This window comes from Microcaecilia unicolor, chromosome 1 (assembly GCF_901765095.1).
Source record: "Microcaecilia unicolor chromosome 1, aMicUni1.1, whole genome shotgun sequence".
Classification (NCBI taxonomy): domain Eukaryota; kingdom Metazoa; phylum Chordata; class Amphibia; order Gymnophiona; family Siphonopidae; genus Microcaecilia; species Microcaecilia unicolor.
In genome coordinates this window covers 57,050,297-57,074,331 of record NC_044031.1, presented here as the reverse complement: position 1 = coordinate 57,074,331, position 24,035 = coordinate 57,050,297, and the positions used below count along the sequence as shown (strand labels likewise).

The 24,035-nt window shown below is 41.7% G+C and overlaps 1 protein-coding gene across 1 annotated transcript in view; it reads right to left on the bottom strand.

The window, feature by feature from the left end:
- KLHL40 (kelch like family member 40) overlaps positions 1-23,741 on the bottom strand; it is a 28,991-nt gene extending 5,250 nt beyond the window's left edge. Inside the window, exons 1-3 of the mRNA XM_030189903.1 lie at positions 22,457-23,741; positions 14,007-14,167; positions 5,461-5,568 (exon numbers count right to left, since the gene is read on the bottom strand). Of these exons, the coding sequence (XP_030045763.1) occupies positions 5,461-5,568; positions 14,007-14,167; positions 22,457-23,593 (1,406 nt within the window). The 5' untranslated portion in view covers positions 23,594-23,741. The remainder of the gene's footprint in view (positions 1-5,460; positions 5,569-14,006; positions 14,168-22,456) is intronic.
- Positions 23,742-24,035: the final 294 nt, after the last annotated feature.

Sequence of the window (24,035 nt, the reverse complement as noted above, 5' to 3'; positions counted from 1 at the left end):
GTAGCCAATTAAGGTATTGCAAAAATGGTATGATGTGGTCATGTCTCTTGCAACCTTCTATTAAATTTTGCTGCAGCATTCTGAATCAATTGGAGCTGGTGCAGACCCTTTGTAGTCATATAGAGTGCATTACAGTAATCCAGTTTTGATGTTATCATGGCATGCACAGCTGGGATAAGATTTTCACTCTTAATGTTAGGAGAGAGGCAGCGTAATTGTCATAAATAGTAGAAGCAGCTCTTGAAGGATGCTTGGATTTGGGGAATCAGAGTAAGTGTTGAATCTAATATGTTTTAAAACTCGTACAAACGTTGCCTTTGTGGTTCTGACTGCAGAAGAAAGCAGAAAGATGAAGCAGTAGATCAGAAGCACTGCTTGCCAATGTCTGCCGACTTGGGCAATGCACAGGGTTTGTGGAGAACAGGCAGCTCTAGTTCCCCCACTCCTACTCAAGTTTCTGCCAATAGCTAACTTACTAAGGCAAAACAGTGTCTTGAAGTAGCCAATCCAACAGGGCCCCCTCCTAAACAACAGGGCCCTAGGCATATGACTAGTTTGTTTATGCTTTAATCCTGCTCTGCAACTATCTCAAAATAGAGTGTGCATCTTGGAGACCACCAGCTGTTGTTCAGAAATTCAGTGGTGAGGTCATTTAAGCTCTGCTGCTCTCTCATTGGAGATCCTAATTGCCACATTCTCTGGATTGAGCTACACATTTATCTAGTGTGTCAGGCCCTGAATCAGACACTGCTACTAAGATAGAACAAGCTTATTGGCATTACCTCTAGGAAAGGTGGACTCATTGTAAAGAATCAATCCTAATCCTGTAAACCATTTCAGATGACCAGGAGGCCTAGTGTTTAGGCTAGAGCACATTCATAAGTACATAAGTATTGCCATACTGGGACAGACTGAAGGTCCATCAAGCCCAGCATCCTGTTTCCAACAGTGGCCAATCCAGGTCACAAGTACCTGGCAAGATCCCAAAAAAGTACAATACATTTTATGCTGCTTATCCTAGAAATAAGCAGTGGATTTTCCCCAAGTGCATTTTAACAATGGTCTATGGACTTTTCCTTTAGGAAGCCATCCAAATTTTTTTAAAACCCCGCTAAGCTAAATGCCTTTACTACATTCTCTGGCAATGAATTCCAGAACTTAATTACATGTTGAGTGCAGAAATATTTTCTCTGATTTGTTTTAAATTTCCTACTTTGTAGCTTCATTGTGTGCCCCCTAGCCCTGGTATTTTTTAGAAAGAGTAAACAATCGATTTACATCTACCCATTCCATTCCACTCATTATTTTATAGACCTCTATCATAGCTCATTGTATCGTACATTCGTTGTATGTATTCATTCACTTCTCTATCACTGACCCTTAAGTTTCCATGAGATAAGTCCACTTGCATCATTGTAACTCAATTTGTGTAGCTGTAAATGATCAGCAATGAAAATGATTATAGATTTTTAAAAGATGCAGAGATGTACTTGAAAGACTCTATCAGGATTTTAAGAAACAAAAGCTGATGGTTTGGCTCCCAAAGAAGCACACTGTGAAACGGGAGGCGCTCTGTTGAGCAAACCGAATAAGCAAGAGACGGACTTCTTTGAAACAGATAAGTGCCCTTCAAATCCTAAGATTTGAATTGAAAATTACCGACTTGATGTTAGCAATAATATGCAAGTAACTAATGTGACTAATCAATAAAGAATTAATTAAAAGTATACAAAACATTTTCTAAAAATAATTAGAGGAGGTTTTTCTGACCTATGAGAATGTTCGCATGGCTGTTTTGGTTGCAATAATATAGACAACTAGTAAAAAAGGCCCGTTTCTGGAACGAATGAAACGGGCGCTAGCAAGGTTTTCCTGGGAGTGTGTATGTTTGAGAGAGAGAGAGCCAGAGTGAATGTGCGGGTGTGTGACAGAGTGAGACTGTCTGTGTGACAGTGTGTGTGTGAGAATGAGAGTGTGTGGCAGGGTCCCCTCCCCTGTTCCTAATGCCCCTCATCCCGTTCCCTCCCCTCCTTTTCCTCCTCCTTCCCACACTTAGGGTTCCTTAAGGCTTTCAAAAGTCTATGTATCCCCGTGGCCCTAACGCCCAGTATCCGGATACCCCACCGCTTTCCTCCTCACCCCTCCCCCAAGATGTAACACTTTCACGTCCTTCATTTTTTTTTAAGTGTCCTATGTACCCTGTGTCCAAATGCCCGGCATTCAGATTGTGTTCCTCTCGTAAATTTTCATTTCTTTCATTCATTCAGAACTTGCCCTCCCCCCCCCAAACACTTTCGGTTCCTTCAGTCTTTTAAAACTCTCCTATGTACCCTGTGTCCTAATGGCCAGCATTCAGATTGTTTCCTTTCCCAAATGTTCATGTCTTTCAGTCGTTCAGAACTCCCCCCTCCCCCCATTTAACACTTTCGGTTCCTTCAGTCTTTTAAAACTCTCCTATCAACCCTGTGTCCTAATGGCCAGCACTCAGATTGTTTTGCTTTGCCAAATTGTCTGTCACTGACATCACTGACGTCAGCGCATGCCTGCCTAGCAGACCACTTCCGGCAGGCACGGTCCCAGACACATCCTGTTGGAGGTGAGAATTATTATATAGGACAAGCCGAGCATCTGAGGTCTTTTCCTCTCTCTAAATTAATTGATTTTGAAATTTCAAACAAATCCAATTTGATTGAACAACAAGTATAATTTATCATTCTTGCTTGCATTGATTATTTGAGCATTCTAAGCAGCAAGATATTTGCCATATTAGTTTTCAACAACATGCTCTAATGTTGCCATTAGCACATGGCCATTAACAAAAATTAGTGTATATAGGCCTTACTGCCACCTATTTTGTAGGCAGTAAGGGCGCATGCACTACTCCTATGCTAATTAGTTAGCATGTGGTAATCCAACTGCACTAAGGGGCCTTTTTACTAAGGTGCACTAAATAATAAGACTCCCAAAGGAATATAATGGGCATCTTATTTAGCGCACCTTAGTAAAAGGACCCCTAATTAGTGCAGAAATGCCCACTTTCCATCCCCAGATATGCCCCTTTATCTAAAAAATAAAAAATGATTTTTTTAGCGCATGGGTAGTGAACACACATTTGCAACTTACTACGGGACACCTCAGTGCGCCCCTCGGTATACCATTATAAGCTGCGGTAAGCACACGCTATAGCTGTCTGCATTTTTTTTCAGTTGTAGATTTTAGACCCAACTGGTCTCCATGAAGGAGTGGTCACAAAATTCACAGTGAACCACAAAGTTGATACTTTTTTCCCCTTCCAAAGCTCCTCAAGCTTCTCATTAGGTTGTTTTTGTGTTTAAACAAAGTTTTAGTTTGTCACTGCTGCCAGGGGTGCTGGGCTTCTTTTCTCCATTTTTCAAAGTGAATATTGACTAATTCAAACTTACTCACCTAACTACACACTATACACTTTTGTATACTTTGAATTAATTCTTTATTGATTAGTCACATTAGTTACTTACATATTATTGCTAACATCAAGTCGGTAATTTTCAATTTAAATCTTAGGATCGAGCTTACTCCTCTGCTGCTTGACCTCCTGCAGTCCCCCGCCCTTTTTTCCTACTGATTTCCACCGTCCCCCTCCGCTACCTTACTCTCTGCTGTCCTAGAATTACAATGTTATTCTTTTCCTGTATGTTGTAAGCAACATGGAGCCTGCTTTAGTGGGATTATGTGGGGTATAAGTGTTCACAATAAATAAAATAAATAAAAAGTACAATACAATAGCGGTAAAAACACATGTAAAATATAATACAAAATTTCAATAATCAATAAATGCAACAATAGGCATAAAGCAAACCAACAAATACCTTCTGCTCTCCAAGCTTCTCTCCTACCCCAGGGTCAGTCCCCTAGTTCAAGAATCATTTTCAGGTAAGTCCTAGTTTCATTTCTGGACTTCATTTAGATCTTCATTTTACAAAGCCACGCTAGCGATTCTGGTGCAGCAAATGCAATGAAGCCCATTCAGTTCCTACGGGTTTCGTCACACTTGCCGCTCCAGAATCGCTAGCGTGGCTTTGTAAAAGGAGCCCTTACATATTAAAGATTGCATTAGCATGTTGGTATCACTGGCAAAATGGAACTTTGTTTTTCTTTTTACTTTGTTTCAAAAATATTTCTTGCTCAATGTTATATGACACACGTGAGCCATTAAATATTACAGAAAAAAATTAGGTCTGCAATGAATATTCATATTCGATTTGGCCTTCAAATGTGCTCTGAATACATTATTCATATTCTGCTGAATAGTGATTTAAATTCGGATACGAATAATCCGTATGTGCTAAATCCTACTGAAATAAACACCTGATCTCTGATTTCACACTGCTTATTTTATTATTTGTTATGTTAAAGCTCAATGCCTATTATTTGTATTTGGTATTTTTATTTATATTGAGCAAAATAGTAAAATATGGTACAGCTCTAGAAATAATTATTGAAGAACCACAGAAGAAATCAGAAATTTAAGTGATCAATGTATGGTATTTTCTTTGAAAGTTAAGTTCTCCAAGTGAGAATTGCATCCTGCTTATGAATATTAATGCAAATATGAATAAAATTATTGGAGCTATTTTGACTCTCTAACTTTTCAAATATACTAACAATGAAAAGACAGCACGGGCAACAATTAATCCATAGTAACAAAAACAATTAATGTTATGTCAGTGCCAGTCCACACTATGAGAGGATGAGTGATCTAGGACAGTGTTTCCCAAGTCTGGTTCTGGAGTACCCCTTGCCAGTCAGGTTTTCAGGATATCCATAATGAATATGCATGAGCTTGATTTGCATACACTGCCTCCATTATATGCAAAGCTCTTTCATGCATATTCATTGTGAATATCCTGAAAACCTGACTGGCAAGGGGTACTCCAGAACCAGACTTGGGAAACACTGATCTAGGATAAAGAGGGAGAATGCACTGTCATACACTTCCCTCCTTTTTTCTGCTGATCCAAGATTACACCCATTCACATTCGATCATACCCTCTTCTCCTGTTTCTCCCTCCTTTTCTTCTGTAATTCCTCCTGTCCGCTCTTCCTTCTGTGCCTCAGTCTCATCTACTTCTTCCCCTCCTCCCTGAGATCCTTTCTCCATCTTACTGTTAGGTCCTTGCCCTTTCCAGGGGTGGAACAACTATACGGGCAACTGGGCAGTGCCTGAGGGTCCAGAGGGTCTGGGGGGGGGGTCTAGTGCCTCCCTCTCCTGCACACTACAGCCCCCTGGGCCTACTTTGAAGGGCCCTGGTAGTCTAGTTGTCTCTTTGGGGGCAAACCCAACTCTTTCCTGCCTGCTGTGCTGCTCTATCCGGCACCACTACATCTTCAAAATGGCTGCTGAGACTTCCTGCCGAGACTTCTCTACCGCTGGAGTGGAAAAAGGCAAAAGTTTTACCTTTATCAAGAGAAATCACTCACTTGTCTTTTCCTTTGCCTCCAAAGACATAGATCAGGCTGTTGTGCGATACTACAGCGTGGCCATAGACTTCGTAAGGGAGAGAGTCTGATTCGCCCCATTTAAAGGACCTTTAAATAAAAGAAGGTAGACACAAGCAAAAGAAAAAAAATCTTTATTATTTAAACCGTAGAGTATAGGAAAAAGAAGAAACAATATGATTTGTTAAGTCCAGAATATATGTTAGCTCTGGGTTTTGTGAATGTGATGTTTAGAATGCAAGAAGCAGGGCATATATCTGATTTTCACATTGCTATCCTCCACTCGTTAATTTTTGGATTGAACCTCCTCCCCCCAAAGCAAATGAAAGAAAACTGTACAGATCAGATTTAAGTTTTAGGCTTTAGTAAGACAAGCTGTAAAAGTGTATGCTTCCAGTGTAACTATTTAGTAGGCAGGATTCCTAATCTTGTGTTTCTGTATTTGCCTCAGACAGTATAATATTTGCTATGGGCAGGGTACCTTGCTGAGTGGGAGGGACTAGCATTATTATATCACAGAATGCAAGCAGCCTTGAGACATGGACAGTATATGCACTGCTCTGTGCACCCAAAATGAGGGCAAATAATAATTGTGCATCCAGTGTCTGAGCATGAATAGCATCACTTGGCTTCATTACTAAAACTGGTACAAATCTCTTGAAGCACGGTATTGAAGATTGGGGACCCCTTTCACAAAGGCATGCTAGCATTTTTAGCGCACACTAAAAATAAGTGTGAGCTAAATGTTAGCGACGCCCATATATTCCAATGGGTGTCTCTAGTGTTTAGCACACACTAATCATTACTGCGTGGTAAAATGCTAGCGCTCCTTTGTAAAGATCCCCTAAGGTTACTATGAAAAGAGGAACTGACAGGAGACCAACAAACTACTAGGTGCATTTTATTTCAATAAATAAATAAATTATGAAAAGTGCTTAAATATGCAAAATGCCTGTCAGTCAATTTGCCAGCACAGTTTTAAAAGTATTTGCATTTTGTTCAACGACTTCACATTTCACATTTTGCACATGTATTTGATACGCCACATATATCTCAAATCTAAGCGGTTTGCAATCGTATAAAAAATGAAGAGCTAAAAAACAAAGATGATAAAAACAAACCACTACACAGCCTAGACCAGTGATTTTTTTTTTTTTACATTTGTACCCCACGCTTTCCCACTCATAGCAGGTTCAATGTGGCTTACATATTATATACAGGTATTATTTGTACCTGTGGCCCACTTACAAAGCACAAAATCATTTTTTTTAAAAGGATGAGTGAGAAGGGAAAAGATGAGAGCTGTTTCCCTTATCTCTGGGAGCCCCTTATATAGATCTGGTGGGGGAGGGGTTGGGACAGGAAATTCTTGCCAAAATTCAAACAATCTTCTATTCTAGGGTCTATATTTTGACTTCTAATCTCCTCTGCTTGTTCTTTGCTTTCTCTTTCTTCTACCTCTGTCTTCTCTTTCACTCTGGTCTCATTCTCCATTTTTTTCAGTGTGCTGTCATGCCCTCAAAGTGGTTATTTTTGTATTTTCCCTACTTCCCTCTTTCTGCATGCTTTCCTTCCCCTGTTCCCTGTCCTACACTCTCTCCTCCCTTTCTCTTCCTTTATTTTCCTGGATCTCTTTCTTCCCACCCACCAAATCTAGGGTTCTCTTTTTCTTACCTCTCCCCCAATTCCTAGTACTCTCTCTCTCTCTCTCTCTCTCTCTCTGCATCCATTCTCTGACCTCTCTCCCTCCTCACATCTTCTATTGTCTCTCTCTCCCCCCTCTCCTCCCCCCTCCAAATCATGGACCTTTTCACCCTCTACTTCCCAACCCATACTTTTTCTTTCTCTCTTCTCAACCACATTGAATTATTTAAAAGGTATGCACAAGAAGGGACTCTTTTGTAAAGGAAAGGAATTCCCCAATGGCCTGATTTTTAGCCCTTCCAGTTGCCTCAGTTTTGTTTCTGCAGTGGCAGCGATTCAGACAGCCTACTCGCACCAACCTGAGCCCTCTGTGATGCTTCCTGCTTATATGGAAGTAGGAAATTACTTCAGAGAGAAGTTGACGAGATCAGGCTTTCTGAATCACTGCCCACTGCCACTGCCGCCCACTACAGAAGAAAATTTAAAATGGGAACGGGACCATGGCACACCTGGGGAGCAGCTGCGGCACATTGGCTGAAAAATGCTGATCTAGACAAAAGCAGATACTGGCAATTTGTGGAGATACAGGGAGGATACTAAATTACAATCAGTTTCTTTACAAGGAAAAGATATAAAAAGGAGGGAAGGAAATCAAATCATATAACCCAAGTCATGTCACAGTATATTATAAATAGTGTAGAGCAAGCAAAGCAGAGACAGTAGGTACAGTGGTGGAAATAAGTATTTGATCCCTTGCTGATTTTGTAAGTTTGCCCACTGACAAAGACATGAGCAGCCCATAATTGAAGGGTAGGTTATTGGTAACAGTGAGAGATAGCACATCACAAATTAAATCCGGAAAATCACATTGTGGAAAGTATATGAATTTATTTGCATTCTGCAGAGGGAAATAAGTATTTGATCCCCCACCAACCAGTAAGAGATCTGGCCCCTACAGACCAGGTAGATGCTCCAAATCAACTCGTTACCTGCATGATAGACAGCTGTCGGCAATGGTCACCTGTATGAAAGACACCTGTCCACAGACTCAGTGAATCAGTCAGACTCTAACCTCTACAAAATGGCCAAGAGCAAGGAGCTGTCTAAGGATGTCAGGGACAAGATCATACACCTGCACAAGGCTGGAATGGGCTACAAAACCATCAGTAAGACGCTGGGCGAGAAGGAGACAACTGTTGGTGCCATAGTAAGAAAATGGAAGAAGTACAAAATGACTGTCAATCGACAAAGATCTGGGGCTCCACGCAAAATCTCACCTCGTGGGGTATCCTTGATCATGAGGAAGGTTAGAAATCAGCCTACAACTACAAGGGGGGAACTTGTCAATGATCTCAAGGCAGCTGGGACCACTGTCACCACGAAAACCATTGGTAACACATTACGACATAACGGATTGCAATCCTGCAGTGCCCGCAAGGTCCCCCTGCTCCGGAAGGCACATGTGACGGCCCGTCTGAAGTTTGCCAGTGAACACCTGGATGATGCCGAGAGTGATTGGGAGAAGGTGCTGTGGTCAGATGAGACAAAAATTGAGCTCTTTGGCATGAACTCAACTCGCCGTGTTTGGAGGAAGAGAAATGCTGCCTATGACCCAAAGAACACCATCCCCACTGTCAAGCATGGAGGTGGAAATGTTATGTTTTGGGGGTGTTTCTCTGCTAAGGGCACAGGACTACTTCACCGCATCAATGGGAGAATGGATGGGGCCATGTACCGTACAATTCTGAGTGACAACCTCCTTCCCTCCGCCAGGGCCTTAAAAATGGGTCGTGGCTGGGTCTTCCAGCACGACAATGACCCAAAACATACAGCCAAGGCAACAAAGGAGTGGCTCAGGAAGAAGCACATTAGGGTCATGGAGTGGCCTAGCCAGTCACCAGACCTTAATCCCATTGAAAACTTATGGAGGGAGCTGAAGCTGCGAGTTGCCAAGCGACAGCCCAGAACTCTTAATGATTTAGAGATGATCTGCAAAGAGGAGTGGACCAAAATTCCTCCTGACATGTGTGCAAACCTCATCATCAACTACAGAAGACGTCTGACCGCTGTGCTTGCCAACAAGGGTTTTGCCACCAAGTATTAGGTCTTGTTTGCCAGAGGGATTAAATACTTATTTCCCTCTGCAGAATGCAAATAAATTCATATACTTTCCACAATGTGATTTTCCGGATTTAATTTGTGATGTGCTATCTCTCACTGTTACCAATAACCTACCCTTCAATTATGGGCTGCTCATGTCTTTGTCAGTGGGCAAACTTACAAAATCAGCAAGGGATCAAATACTTATTTCCACCACTGTAGCAAGTTAGGTCAAGGAAAAGTCTGACAGAGTAATGAGTCATCAAAGAAGAGTTATTTCTCTTAACTGAGGTCTCTAGTCTTAGGTCTAGAGATTGACTTTCTTTTGGGGTAGAATAGCCCTTATTAAAATGGTATTACAACCCAAATGGATGCATCTCCTACAGTATCTTCTGATTGTAACACATGACATGACCTGAATTGTTATAATAGTTTGATCAGAAAGTTTGTGTGGGGTACCAAAAAGCTGTGTCTAGCCCTCAGACATTTGCAATTGCTTCGCAGTGATGGGAGTTTGGGGCTTTCGGATCTCCATGCTTATAATGGAACCTGTCAACTTAGGTATATACGAGACTGGATTTTTGAATCATCAGACTTCTGTGATTTTTATTTTGAGCAATTTTTAGGAGAGCTTACCCTGGCATATTTGATCCATGTTCAATATGGATCTTTACCCATTTAAAAGCCATCCTTTACTCAGTCCTTTGACATACCCGGAGAGTTCTACAGAAAAAATATGATTTACACTCTACTACCTCTAGATATTTACCATTAGTGGGTAATTTGGATTTTCCCCTAGGATTACAAGATACTAATTTCCGGCACTGGGCTTCTAGGGGTTTAGCTCTAATACAGTATGCCCTGGAAGAGGATGAGCCTCAGATATCCTATGAAACTTTACAGGCAACCTACCTATTGTAACCTCGGGACTGGTATGCATATTTGCAGATGCATCATTATATCATGCCTCTTGCAATCTCAACCAGCAGACTTTGCCAAGGCACTCTTTGATGAAGAATTGCCCCAACCTGCAGTTCATAAGGGTTTAGTAGGTCATGCTGACCTGCAGAAATTGTTGACTCTGACAACTATACAGAAGATTGTACACTAATGGTCTCAGGACTTTGGGGATTATACCATGGAAGCATGCCTTAATAGCCTCAAGGATGGTCCACATTTAGTGGAAGGTATTCAATTCCAAGAACTACATTATAAATTCCTCATGCAAATGTTTGTACATCCATCCAGAGCAAAGAAGATAGGTCTCCTTTCTGATGGGATCTGTCTCAAATGTCAAGTTGCTGATGCTTTGTATAAACATATTTGGAATTATCCTGGGGTCCAGATACTTTGGCAACAATTATGGTCCCATCTGACTAATATGCATCATTGAATTTGGGTAGCTACATTGCAGCTTTGTCTTTTGGACGATACATCCATAATTGTGGAAGGTACATAAGTTTCCAGTCTATTTCTTCATAAAGCATTTTTGATTGTTAAGCGATGTATAATGCTTCAGTGGATTCGTCCGGATCCCCTACCTTTACACAGTGGTGTAATCAGTTGCACAAACTTCTTAATACGAAGAGTATGTTGATTGATTTCAAAAGCAGTAAAGCTAAGAAGCACTTTCTGCAGATTTGGATGCCCAAATTTGGCTGACCTATATAGAATCCAAGGGTATGTGCATACAATGCACACTTTTCCCAATAGTGCACATTATTATTAGTGAATGACATTCATTTCAATTGACAGCACATCACTTCTCCACAGGGCATGCAAGCACTGTGAGAGAGAAATACCATGGGACCAGTATACACAGAAAGATTGATCTTCAAGGTAAGACTGAAACCATGTGAATATTGTGTTGGAAACTTGCAGATCAGAGAGTTGTTGAAGGAGAAGAGAATGATTCACCACGTCAAAAGTAGCTCTTAAGTCTAATCAAATAGAGAGAATCTCTCTACCTTTGTCTTGGTTAACTTTGATATAATCAAGGAGGCTGAGTACGTTCAGTGGAGCGGTAAAAGTGAAAACCCTTTTGCCTTGGTTACAAGTTGTAGGTCAGTCAGCTATAGGTTTCTTAGCAATCTTAGAAACAAAAAGAAGGTTAGCGATAAGAGCAGATATGTGATGTAATAGAAGAACCAGTTTTAGGATCTTTCAGATGGGGACAAATGATAATCTGCTTCCATGTATGATGGATAGAGCCAAGTTCTGGGCTAGAAGTAACATAGTAACATAGTAGATGATGGCAGAAAAAGACCTGCAAGTGATTATGACCTGTAGGTAAGATAAGAGTGGATCAAGAAATCAAGAAGATCTATGATAGTAAATGGGGACTTCGCTGAAGACACAACTCTAGCACTTTCCAGTGAAGAACAGAAGAATGAATTTAGATGGAGAGCTCTGAGTGATTGAAAAGTTAGTACTAAGAGGTAGTACACATGAGATTTTCAAAATTAGGTGCACCATTTTCCCCGTCTCCCTCAGACACCTGCACAATTCATGATCATGTAAGGATTTTGCTGTAAACCACCAAGAATTGAACAGCACACAGGAGACAAGAAAAGGCAGGTTTCATTATCTACAAAGAGTAGAAAGTTAACACTGAGGACTTTAATCTTCCAGAGGAATTTGTCCTAGGTATGCCTATGGAGTTATTTAAAAAGAGGTTGGATGTGGCTGGCTCAGTGACAGCACTGCATGTTGCTGTATATGAGAACTAGGTTGATTGCTGTTCTTAGCTTCTGTTCCTTGAGTCAGAAGGGACTGGATGCACTTTGAAGGGAGCAATCACATGCCCTAGGAAAAGGAAGGATTCCCAGATATCATGCAAAAATGACATCTACTGGTCAAATTCAGCATGCCTGTTTACTTGATTCCAGCCTCTGGCTGAAATTATTTCCTAAATTCCAAAATAATTATTTTATTTTTTTACTTTAGATGACGTGCCAGAAAAAAGATACATGATTAGGATTATTAAGACTTTTTTTTTAACTGGTGAATTTATCCATCATCATCAATCTTTTATGTCCTAACATTTGGATTTTGTTCTCTAGGTAGATTTGCATAGAAAAAAAACCAAACCACACATAAAAGCAGGACAGTTCTTTTAACTGGGTGCATACTTTATGCATAAATGCTAGCAGGACATCTTAAGTGCTACTCCTTAAGGGTGCACATAAGTGGCACAGTGTGCAAATGCAGGGCGGGAGAGGTGGTATACACATGGGCAGAGTTTTAGCCATCTTTGCTGCATTTATGTGGCTGCAGTTATGCCAGCTCTATGGTTGGAGTAACTGTGGGTGTGCAACTGTTAGTGCACCAATACAGGGTTACACTAGCATTCTATAATGGAATCTGGGCAGTGGGATGGAGGAGTAGCCTAGTGGTTAGTGCAGTGGACTCTGATCCTGGGGAACTGGGTTCAATTCCCACTGCAGCTCCTTGTGACTCTGGGCAAGTCACTTAACCCTCCATTGCCCCAGGTACAAATAAAACCCTGTATATACTATCCGCCTTATTTTCAAAAGAGAAAGACGCCCATATTTCGATCCAAATCAGGACATGGGCGTCTTTCTCCTGTGGGCGCCCAAATCTGTATAATCGAAAGCTGATTTTGGGCGTCTTCAACTGCAATCTGTTGCGGAAACGGGCAAAATTTATGGGGCATGTCAGAGGAGTGGTGAAGGCGGGACTGGGGTGTGTTTATTAGCTGAGGAGAGATGGCCGTCCTCGGCTGATAATCGAAAAAAGAAAGGCGTTTTTAGCGCCAATTTGGGTCACTTGTTTTGGACCCTTTTTTCACGAACAAGTCCCAAAAAAGTGCCCTAAATGACCAGGTGACCACTGGAGGGAATCAGGGATGACCACCCCTGACTCCCCCAGTGGTCACTAACCCCTCCCACCCAAAAAAACAACTTTAAAAACTTTTCCCCCACCCTGTATGCCAACTTCAAATGCCATCACAGCAGTATGCAGGGTCCCTGGAGCAGTTTTAGTGGGTGCAGTGGACTTCAGCCAGGTGGACCCAGGCCCATCCTCCTTGTGGTGGTAAATGGGAGCCCTCCAAACCGCCCCCAAAACCCACTGTACCCACATCTAGGTGCCCCCCTTCAGCCATAAGTGCTATGGTAATGGTGTAGAGTTGTGGGGAGTGGGTTTGGGGGGGGGATTTAGGGGGCTCAGCACCCAAGGGAAGGGAGCTATGGACTTCAGAGGTAGTTAACTTTTTTTTTAATTGTTACAAGTGCCCCCTAGGCTGCCTGGTTGGTGTCCTGGCATGTGAGGGGGACCAGTGCACTACGAATCCTGGCCCCTCCCACAACCCAATGCCTTGGATTTGTTTGTTTTTTAGCTGGGCAACTTCGGTTTCCATTATCGCTGAAAAACGATACCGCTCAGCTCAAATCAGCACAAATCCAATGCATTTGGCTGGCACAAACCGTATTATCGGAAAAAAGATGGACGCCCATTTTTCCAAAATACGGTTTGCCCCGCCCCTTCACGTACCCATTCTCGGAGATAGAAGCCCATGGAGATGGGCGTTCATGTTCGATTATGCCCCTCCATGTAAACTGCTTTGAATGTAATTACAAAAACCACAGAAAGGCAGTATATAAGTCCCATTCCCTTTCCCTTATAGAACAGGCTGTCCCCACATGGCACTGAAGTACTTAAATAGAGGTGCCCTTTTATAGAATTGCCCCCTTAGAGCATGCCTGATTCTCTTAGCAACATTTCTATGCCAGTTGCCCTCTTGCCTATACTAGTACACTCACAGCCTGTCGTAGCATAGCACAGAATCCAGCATCTGCTCCCCTTCTTTCAGTTCTTTGCCTCCCACGATGAAGATGGAATTCTCAGCCTCTCCAAGACCAAAAAGGCAGCGGGGAGAGGGTACTGCAGGCATACCCAACCAATCAGAATCCAGGTGATCAAACTGAATGAAGAGGAAAAAGAGTACACTGATAACACCAATTCTTGGTTCACTAAAAATAATGCAACCTCTCTTTGCTCTACTGCTCATGTATTTCCTTTAGTTGAGAGAAATTCATGTTGCTTTTTACTATGACTAGTTACGATATAGCTGATACCTCAAACACCTAGACCAGCACTCCCTGAGATCCATCTGCACTATAAGGTGGCACGACTGGATCTCCAACAAAGAAGTCCTTGAAAGGTGACAGATTTCTAGTGTGGAAGAAATAATGGGGAAAGGTCAGCTTTGATGGACAGGTCATCTCACAATAGTGGCAGAAGACAATAGACATATATTAAGATGTGTTAATATGTATTGTGTTGACATCGTAAGTAGCATACTATGAGGCTCATATTCAAAGAACAGTAGACTTACAAAGTTACATGGGTTACTATGTACCTTTGTAAGTCTATGTGCTTTGAAAATGTGCACCATTATGTCATAAGATGTATTGTTATTTGAGTATGTTTATTGCTTTAATGGTCTATTGCCTTTGTTTGGCTTATTCTTGCTCTGTACTCTGCCTTGGGTAAAGTTCTTCAAAAAGGTAATAAATAAATCCTAATGATTAATTAATTACTCTTCCACCTGAGAATGATCACTAAAAGACAGGGCACCATGTATAATTAGAATGCTCTTATTTTTCAGGAAGAAATTTAAAACATTTCTCAGGTGTTCTTTTATAAAGCTGTGGTAAGCACTAACAGTAATTTGGGGATGTGTGCATGCTACCCACATGCTAAAAAAATTAAAAAATTTTAGTGCTGGGGTGGAGAGTGGGCATGTTCTGCACTGATCAGTTAGCATGTGGCCATTGCTACATGCTAACTGCGTAGCGCAGGTTTAGCGTGTGAGTCCCTACTGCCTGCAAAATAGGTGGTGTTAGGGGCCTGTGCACTAATGGCCATGTACTAATGGGAAAGTTAGTGCAGGGCCATTAGAATGAAAAAGAGGAAAATCAGCCTTTATCTCAGAGATAAAAATGGCCTTAGTATGCTGCAATGACCCGCACAAGGGCATGCTAAGGCCATGCTAAGGCCACTTTTTATCGCTATTTGGTAAAAGGACCCCTAAATCAGCTAACATTTTTAACTTGTGATAGTTGCTTAAATATGTTAAATGTGAGTACTGTATCTCACTGGCATTTGTCAAAGTAATTGATTTTGACAGGTGACATGTCCACTTCTGGGTTCCCAGCCAATCAGAAGTGAGGACATGCCTATGCTCTGGCAAGCCACACCCACTTTTCATCCACACCTCACCCCTTCAATGACATCACTAGATATGACATCATAGCCCCGCCCAGGTGGTGGTTAACATCATGCTATGTACCCTGTCCCTCCTCACCATACATATACACTGCCCCCTCCCCACCAGTACACGTGAGTCATTAATGGCAAGCACACTGCCTTTGAATTTAATGGGTGCTTTTACCATGGCTTCTTGACCTGCTATGATTCTAAAAAACAGAACCCATTGAAGGGCATCAAAACACAGTGCAAGGCAGATTACCTATAATAGAGAAGGTTTAAAGTCATCAGCATTTGGGAACATGAGTGGTACAGTTTGGTTAAAATGGACAGGAAATGTGTGGCCTTTCTGAGCAGAGCTGTGTTACCAGAACGAATGCCATTTGTCTGTACTATCAGGTTAAACAGGGTGAGAAAATGCACTATTATGATTTTACCAGCCGTACCTTTTTGTCAATAAAACTAAAGAATATCCGATCGGTCACCCCCAAATCATTTATGAAAATTTCAGCCCCCTCTCTGATTATTTTGTGCTTGTGAAAGTCAAGGTGTTCTCCCCATATGGACTTTTCCCCCTGTACTGCCTATTAGGCTGACAGTAAACTCGTGTTTCTGTTATGTCACACGTGCGCTGTTAACGGGTCAGCGGGAGAAATGTGCCCATGATGATGGCGAGAGAGCCTTGGTGGGACGTGGTGTACTGTAGAATTGTAAATGGCCATTGCTAAAGGGTACAGGGTAGGTGAAATCTACAAGGTCTGGCATTTTGAACATCTAAACAATTCTCCGCAGAATACATAAACTTGCATCTACACCAAAAACAGGAAGCATCGGGGTTTCCTCAGTGGTGTACTGATGCTGAACAACAAAACAGGTACATAGATGATTTCTATCAGAAAGAAGGTGTGCTTTTATGGCTGATCAGATAACTGTGAACCCTGCAAAATGACAAATTACAAAACTGTTCTTAAACTCTTTTGGGGGAAGTTTGGTCAAAGAAGAAATCTACCTACCACAAGCATTCTGAGAGACCCCGATGAGCTATATATGTACCTGTGTTCCCACAAATACACCATGTCATCTTGTGATCTTATAGATGATGATACGGCTTGCGTCACCTGGAAGCACACAACCGGGTAACACTAGCCTCTTTACAACTACGCACACCTGGCTACAGCTATACAGGGTTCTTGACACTTTACAAGGATGATGTCTTTATCATGACACAAACTTTTTGATTTTTGTGAGCAAGGAGGGTGAGTGGGATCCTCCTTTGGGTGACTAGGAGGGGCATAATCGAATGGGGCGCCCAAGTTTTCCTGAGGGCGTCCTCGCAGGACGTCCCCGCGAAGGGGCAGGGAAACCTGTATTATTGAAACAAGATGGGCGGCCATCTTTCGTTTCGATAATATGATTTCCCCAATATCATCCCTCCCAGAATGACCCCGTAGAAACACATAATTGGACGTCATAGTTTAAAATATTAAACTCTCAAAAGCAGAGGTTGATGGTTCTCTGAATTTGTACGGCTCTTAGGATCTATTTGCTGCCCTTCCCCCCCCCCCCCCCCCCCCCCACGCACAAAGGTGCCGCCCTATGTCAGCGCCTAATTTGCTTTATGGTTGAGCTGGTTCTGTTCTGGTTTGTGTCAGACTATGAGACCTATTTCAGAAAGGATGAAGAAAAGAGAATTCAGAAATCCAGGGAGGGATGTGGAGAATTCCCATGGCATTTTACAAGATGCTCTTAAACACAGATTCTCTTGTAAAATAGGTCCAAGATCACACAGGGAAGCCTTCTCACATCCAGAGGGAGCACCGATTTGAAACATCTGCACAAGGATAACAAAACATGTTACCCTAGCCCACATGCATGGAAGTAGCTTTTTTAAAACCCCTGCTTTCCAATGTGAATACACACCCAGATCCTCCATGAGAGCAATCTTTCCCCCCCTACAGCCCAAACTCCTGCCCCCCAACAGTCATCCAATCCTCTCCCACCTGACTCTTCCTGGGTGATATGAAGACCCCATTCTGATTCCCTCAGTATTAATAAAGCCCCGTGAGGATTCCTCCAAAATCCCCTACCCCACCTCCTCAAACCCATCCCCAGCTGTACCAGGGGTCCAAGATGTCTAGTGTGAGTAGGAGTGATGCCCTTTTGCTGCTGCTTATTCTGGTCTCAGGTTCAAAATGTTCCCAGTGATCTCTAGTGGTAATCTCACAAAATAAGGGCCTAGATTGCTACTAGAGGTCACAAGTGCCATTTGAAACCCAAGAGAGGTCAGGGGTTTTTTTTTTTGGGGGGGGGGAGTTAGATGCCCTCAGGGGGGAACCAGGACAATTGGATGCCTGTTTGAGGGGGTGAAGGTTAGGGATCAGATACCTTTGAGGGGCCTGGGGGAGGGGAGTTTGGATGCTAGTATGGGGGAGTTGGTAGAGTTATGTGGATCTGATGCCTTGCAGGGGATCAGATAACTTTGGAGGGGGGCTATTGGGAAAGAACTGTAGGGGGGCCAGACCTTGTTATACACATCTGTCCCTTCAAGAAGGCACTTACATGTGTATAGGTACAGTTGTAAATAGTGATGTGAAGTAATCCACTTCAATATGATAGGTCTGCCCCTACCACGCCACCCACCAAAGGAAACATGATGAGCATCAACACATGTAAATAGCCCCCTTTCTAAAATAGCACATACATGTGTATGCCCATCTAAAAATGGGGATGCTTTTAAAATAAGGGTCTATATCTCAATAAATCTCATTCAATATGATCAGGAATATGCCACAAAATATATTTTGATTGAACTGTGATGAGAGGACATTGTAGATACAGTGCACTCCATTTAAGTGCACGTCGGATAAGCGCATGCTCTATTTAACTGCATGCTTTATTCGGTCCCGTTTTTGGCGCCATAAATTTCTATGGGGACAAACTTTGGTTTAGCGCACCACTGATTAGTGCAAGATTTGCTTAAATGCATGATTTAAGACCACTCCTCTGCAGGAAAGACTCCGCATAAGCACGTACACGGAATATGGAAGCCAATTGGCGCGTGACAATCAACAAGATTTCAAATTTACCACCCCTTTAACTGCCACAGGCAGAATAAGTGAAAGAATGTTGTTAGAGTGTACACTGGAGTCGTCGTCGCGCAACTGTAAGACTAACACTGGCTGAACGAATAGAAGTTCTTAAAAAATTAGAAAACAAGCAAAGTCAAGCATCTATTGCTAAAGAATATGGTGTCAATCCCAGTCAAATTTCACGTATCTTGAAGCAGAAAGACCAGCTTCTGGCAGACTGGCAAAACAATACAAATCCACACCAGAAACGAAAACGGGCGGGAAAAGCTGAGGAGGTAGAAGATGCTCTTCTTCAGTGGTTTTCTCAAGTCAGGAGCAGTTTCCTGTCAGTGGTCCACTGCTTCTGGAGAAAGCTAATCAGCTAGCTGAAAGACTAACTGAATTCAAAGCCACTGTTGGATGGTTGGAAAGATGGACGGGGAGGAACAACATAAAATTCAAGAAACAGCATGGTGAAAAACAAGACTCTGATGACTTTGGTGCTGAAAATTGGGTTGTTTCAGTTCTTCCTACCATCTTGAACGAGTTTGCACCTCATGACATTTTCAATGCTGACGAAAATGGACTCTACTGGCGAGCGATTCCTGATGGAACACTTGCATTCAAACAAGCCAAAACTACAGGAAGTAAAACGTCGAAGGACCGACTGACGATCCTCCTTTGCTGCAATATGGATGGGAGTGAGAAGTTGGAACCACTCATCATTGGAAAGAGCAAACAGCCCCGTTGCTTCAAGAATGTTAAGCGACTTCCTGTGTCATACGAGGCTAACGCAAATTTCATGGATGACTGGGGAAATTTGGAAGCAGTAGCTAAAGAAGTTAGACACTAGAATGCTGGCACAAAAGCGTCAGATTTTGTTGCTTTGTGATAAATGTGTTGCACACAGTGATGATGTCAGGCTGTCTAATGTCAAGGTGGTCTTCCTGCCACCAAACACTACCTCTATGATCCAACCTATGAATCAGGGCATAATAGCCAATTTCAAACAACATTATCAGGCTCTTGTGCTACGTCGTCTGATGAGCATTATGGATGACCAGATTGGCAAGGATAAACGTGCTGTTGAACTGGCTGGTAATCTATCACTGTTGGATTCCCTACATATGCAGAAAGAAGCCTGGAATTATGTTACACAGGCAACCATTGTGAACTGCTACAAGCGGGCAAGCTTTGTTATGGATGTGGAGAGGGACGAAACAGATGCAGCTGTTGCAAACACGTCAGATGAACAGGCTATTGACATCCCAGCCTGTGTTACTGAAGAGGAGTTTCATCACTATGTAGCTGTTGATTACGATCTACAAACAGCTGACGACAGTACTGATGTCCAGATATGCGCCTACATGCAGGCAACGGCTGATGATGAAACAGATGATGAAATGAGCAGTGAGTCACATGCTGACGAAATTCAACAACCTCCTGTCACTTTTGCAAGAGCACTGGAGAGTCTCAACACCGTGCGTGTCTATCTGGAGGCCACTGGATGTCAGTGCTATGACAGTTTTTACCATCTGGCAGACGTAGTCTATGGAACTCACAGACACAAGAGTGTACAGAGGACTATGACTGATTACTTCAAGAAAGCCTAACGTCAGTTAACGGAGACTGTATACTGTACGTAAAATAAACAGTACTGTACATATGTTTATCAGATGTCAAGCTTCTTTGTGTCACAACGGTTAAGTGCACACTCCAGTTAACTGCATGTATTTCTTTGGTCCCAGACCCTTGCACTTAAGCGGATTGCACTATATACAATAATTTGCTATGACTGCACATTTCATTAGCTATTTTTAACAAAAATTCAGAACTGCAAATACTTCTTTTTTTCTAAAATATTTATTTTAAATAGTTCTTTTTTCCCTATATTTTCCTTGGGGCTTTTCATGAATATGCATTCTAATATTTTAACAACTATTTTTATAAGTCAAGGATGTAATCTAACAAATGATCTATGAATGGGCTTATTGGCCATAAACAAATTTTTTTGTTTGTGCAAAAAAGCACCACCTTTTTTTCAATCCCTGTACTGAATGGATCTGATATTGCAGAAGTTGTACATTGCAGAAAGTTAAGCAGTGTCATCAGCAGGGTGTCACTGAATATACATATAAGCAGTATTACTGCTGCCGTTCAGATGCCTAAGGTGCACCAGCTTTTTTTTGTTGGCCTAACTTATGCATATAAGTTATATGGAGAGAAGCTGAGTTTTGCTGCTCAATGTATAAACATCTGTGCCTGCTCCCAAATTCTATCCCTGATCTATGCATATTTATGCATAGACCCCCTGATTCTATATATGTTGCTTTAAGTTGCATGTGCAACTTCATTCACTAATGAGCCCATTAGCCCTGATAATTGGCATACTAACAAGCAATTATTAGCACTAATTGGTTTTAAATAAAGCGTATGTATGTAAATTTAGGCATGGAATGTACGCGCGAGTCTGAAACGGTGGTGTGGAAATGGGCGGTTCAGGGGCATTCTGAGAATTTACACGTGTAATTTATAGAATAAGGGGGGAGCACGCCTAATTTAGGCACGAGGATTAATGGCTGTGCCTAATGTTAGATGCGATTTCTGGCCATAAGCACTAATTCTATATACCACGCCTAACTTTAGGCATGGCTTATAGAATACCCATGGAGCTTTTTTTCAGTGTCAATTTTTTAGGCACCATATATTGAATCAAATCCAGAACCCACAATGCCACGGTATACACAAATAAAAAAAAAGACTTATGTGTTGCTATTGGTGCTGACTATATAAGTTATTAAATGTCAAGTCCTATAAGTTTTGTTATCTATAACCCATAGGAAATGATATCAACTCTCATAAAGTTTAGCATGCATAAAAAAGGGCATCATGGTATCAGGGACTTTATCTAGTTCAGGTTAAAAAGCTCCAGTTTATCATTTTAACTGAAATACTGTAATTTGCAATGCTTGTAGATACCAAAGGGAGAAAGATATACATTGTTTGAAACGGGGTAGAGACCAGTTGCTTTTCTGCTTTCAAGCTACTTTTGTGATGATTATAACAATAACAAAAAAAAAACATATATAAGATCCAGGAGTCAAAAATACCCAGTCAAAAAAGTGGCAAACAATTCAGTGCAGCACTACCAAATTTCTAGGTATAATAATCTCATATATTCATAAGGGTCCTGATACAGGCTTATTAGATGCTGAAACACCAAATGGCCAAGACAGTGAATGTAGAGTTGATATCTTGAATTTACCTCACCAGTGGAGGACTGCACATTTTTCAAGAAAAGTGCTTTCTGTACTTTTTAAAATCTTGTGTGAAATGGATCATATGTAATTTGAGATGTGGGAAATCTTTTGACAGTGGCATCTGCACACATTTTCATGACAGTTTATTTTAATGGAAAGCCCACATTTGAGCAAATTTAAGTTTCACTATTCGAAATAGTTATGGAAAACACTTTGATGAGGTAATGATTACAGACTGTATGCTGATATGAACTCAGCCATGATGCTTAAGGACGTTCTATGACAGCAACCTTCTGTGCTGATTATGATACCCCTTATAACTAGACAAGATTATTATACCTAACAGTTTGATAATAGTGCACTGAATTTTGTCCCAGTATTTTGATTGATTATTTATAACAAGATGACTAATAATGCCCACATTATGTGGTAAGTTATAGGGCTCCTTCCCTTTTGCAAGTAAACCTCAGTGCTACAGAGGACCAGTCTGTCAAAAGCAGGAGGAAACTATGATGTCAATTGACATGCAAGAATGTGCTGCTACAGTGAAGCAGAGCTCAAAGAGATAGTCCAAATAAGTAGCACATGCCTGGGATCATTGCTCTTAACAATCTAGAGATAATACTCTTTTGGAACTTTCAGATGTAGAGACAAATGAAGGCAAAGCATTACCTGTAAGAAATAGGAGCCAAATGGATCTTCTTTATTCTCCTCATCATAGTAAAGTCCACCAGCCACAAAAATCTGATTTTCCTTTGTTACCAGGCTGACGTGGTTCTTGGGTATCTGAGCTGACATGGAAGCAAAGTAACATTCATTAGCAATGGGGTCATAGCCCACTGTACCCGTGTCACTGATCATGAAAATGAGGTCTTTCAGGAACATGCCAAAGCGCATCGTGTCATTTAAAATACCAGGGAGCTCATCTGCTTCTTCATCTTCCTCTATCTCCCCATTCACGGCATTCTCTGCGCTTTTGTTGTCATTGTCTGTTTTCACAACTTTCTTTTTCAGAAGGCTAAGTTTTCCATCATGGGCCTCCTTCACCATCTGTAATTTCTTAAGGAGTTCCGAATTGGATTTGACCATCTCGTGCTTTTCCACATGGTTCTTGATGAAGTCTTGAGGCATTAGGCGGAAACGGACACTCTCAAAGATGACAGGTAAGGCCTTGATGCGATTCTCCTTGTCCTTGGCAGCCCACTTCATGACCACATCAAAGACAGCCTCTTCCTTGTCAATGTTGAGGGAATCACTGGAAATAATAGCAATCATCTCATCAGGTGAAAGCTGGTAAAAATCTTCATCTCTGGTGATCAGGGAAAAGCGATCACAAACAAAGTCCCGAGCAGACACTGCTAGGCGAGGACAATCCAGCATTAAGCCTAGTCTGAAAATGGCCAGGCAATTGCTGAGACAAAGTCTCTTCTGCAGGAATGAAACACAGACGGTAAAAATAGATGGGATCTGGAACAAATTAGCCACAGAAAAAATATCTTGCACGTTTTGATCCGTGATCTCGATTTCTGAAGTGTACAGGTAATGGAGGATCTTACCCATGACCTCAGGGTCTACATCGTCAAGACTGATTTCCTTTTTTTTGTGCTCTTCCAGTTCTGAAAGGAAAATGGTCCGGAAGTAGGGGCTGCAAGCTGCCAGTACCAGCCGGTGGCATGGAAATTCCTTCCCTTTGATCTTCAAAACACAATCTACAAACTTGTTGTGATCCAGCATGTCCTTGAGCCCATCTTGAAGTAGAGTTTGCTGGTACATGCGGTGCTCCTCTGCCTCTTCTATAGGCAGTGTCATTTTGTAAAAAAGTATTCTTTTTTTCTCTATCCAAAAAGTTCAGGCGGCAAGGAGAGAGGAAAAGATACTTATTCAGAGTTTGCCACGCAAGTTAAAAGAAAGCACTCACTTGCTTCCACTCGGAGCACCAAGGTATGTGAAACGCTTGCAAAATACAGCTGTCTAGCTACTCTTGTTTCTAGCTAGGGCTTTATATATAGCCACAGCATTATAAAGCAAAGGAATCCATCATGGTGCATGTGTAAACTGATCACTCTTAACTATGACACATTGGGCATTTAGGAAGAACAGAGCTAAGTCATGCAGATATCTCAGAAGTCTAGAGTTTTCTTGAATATATATGACTCACTTACCTACTAATAATTTAATTAGTGAGCCAGAAGTTAAAATTATCTTTTTATTTATCAGTTTGTATACTTTAAAGTCAAACATGCACAAATAT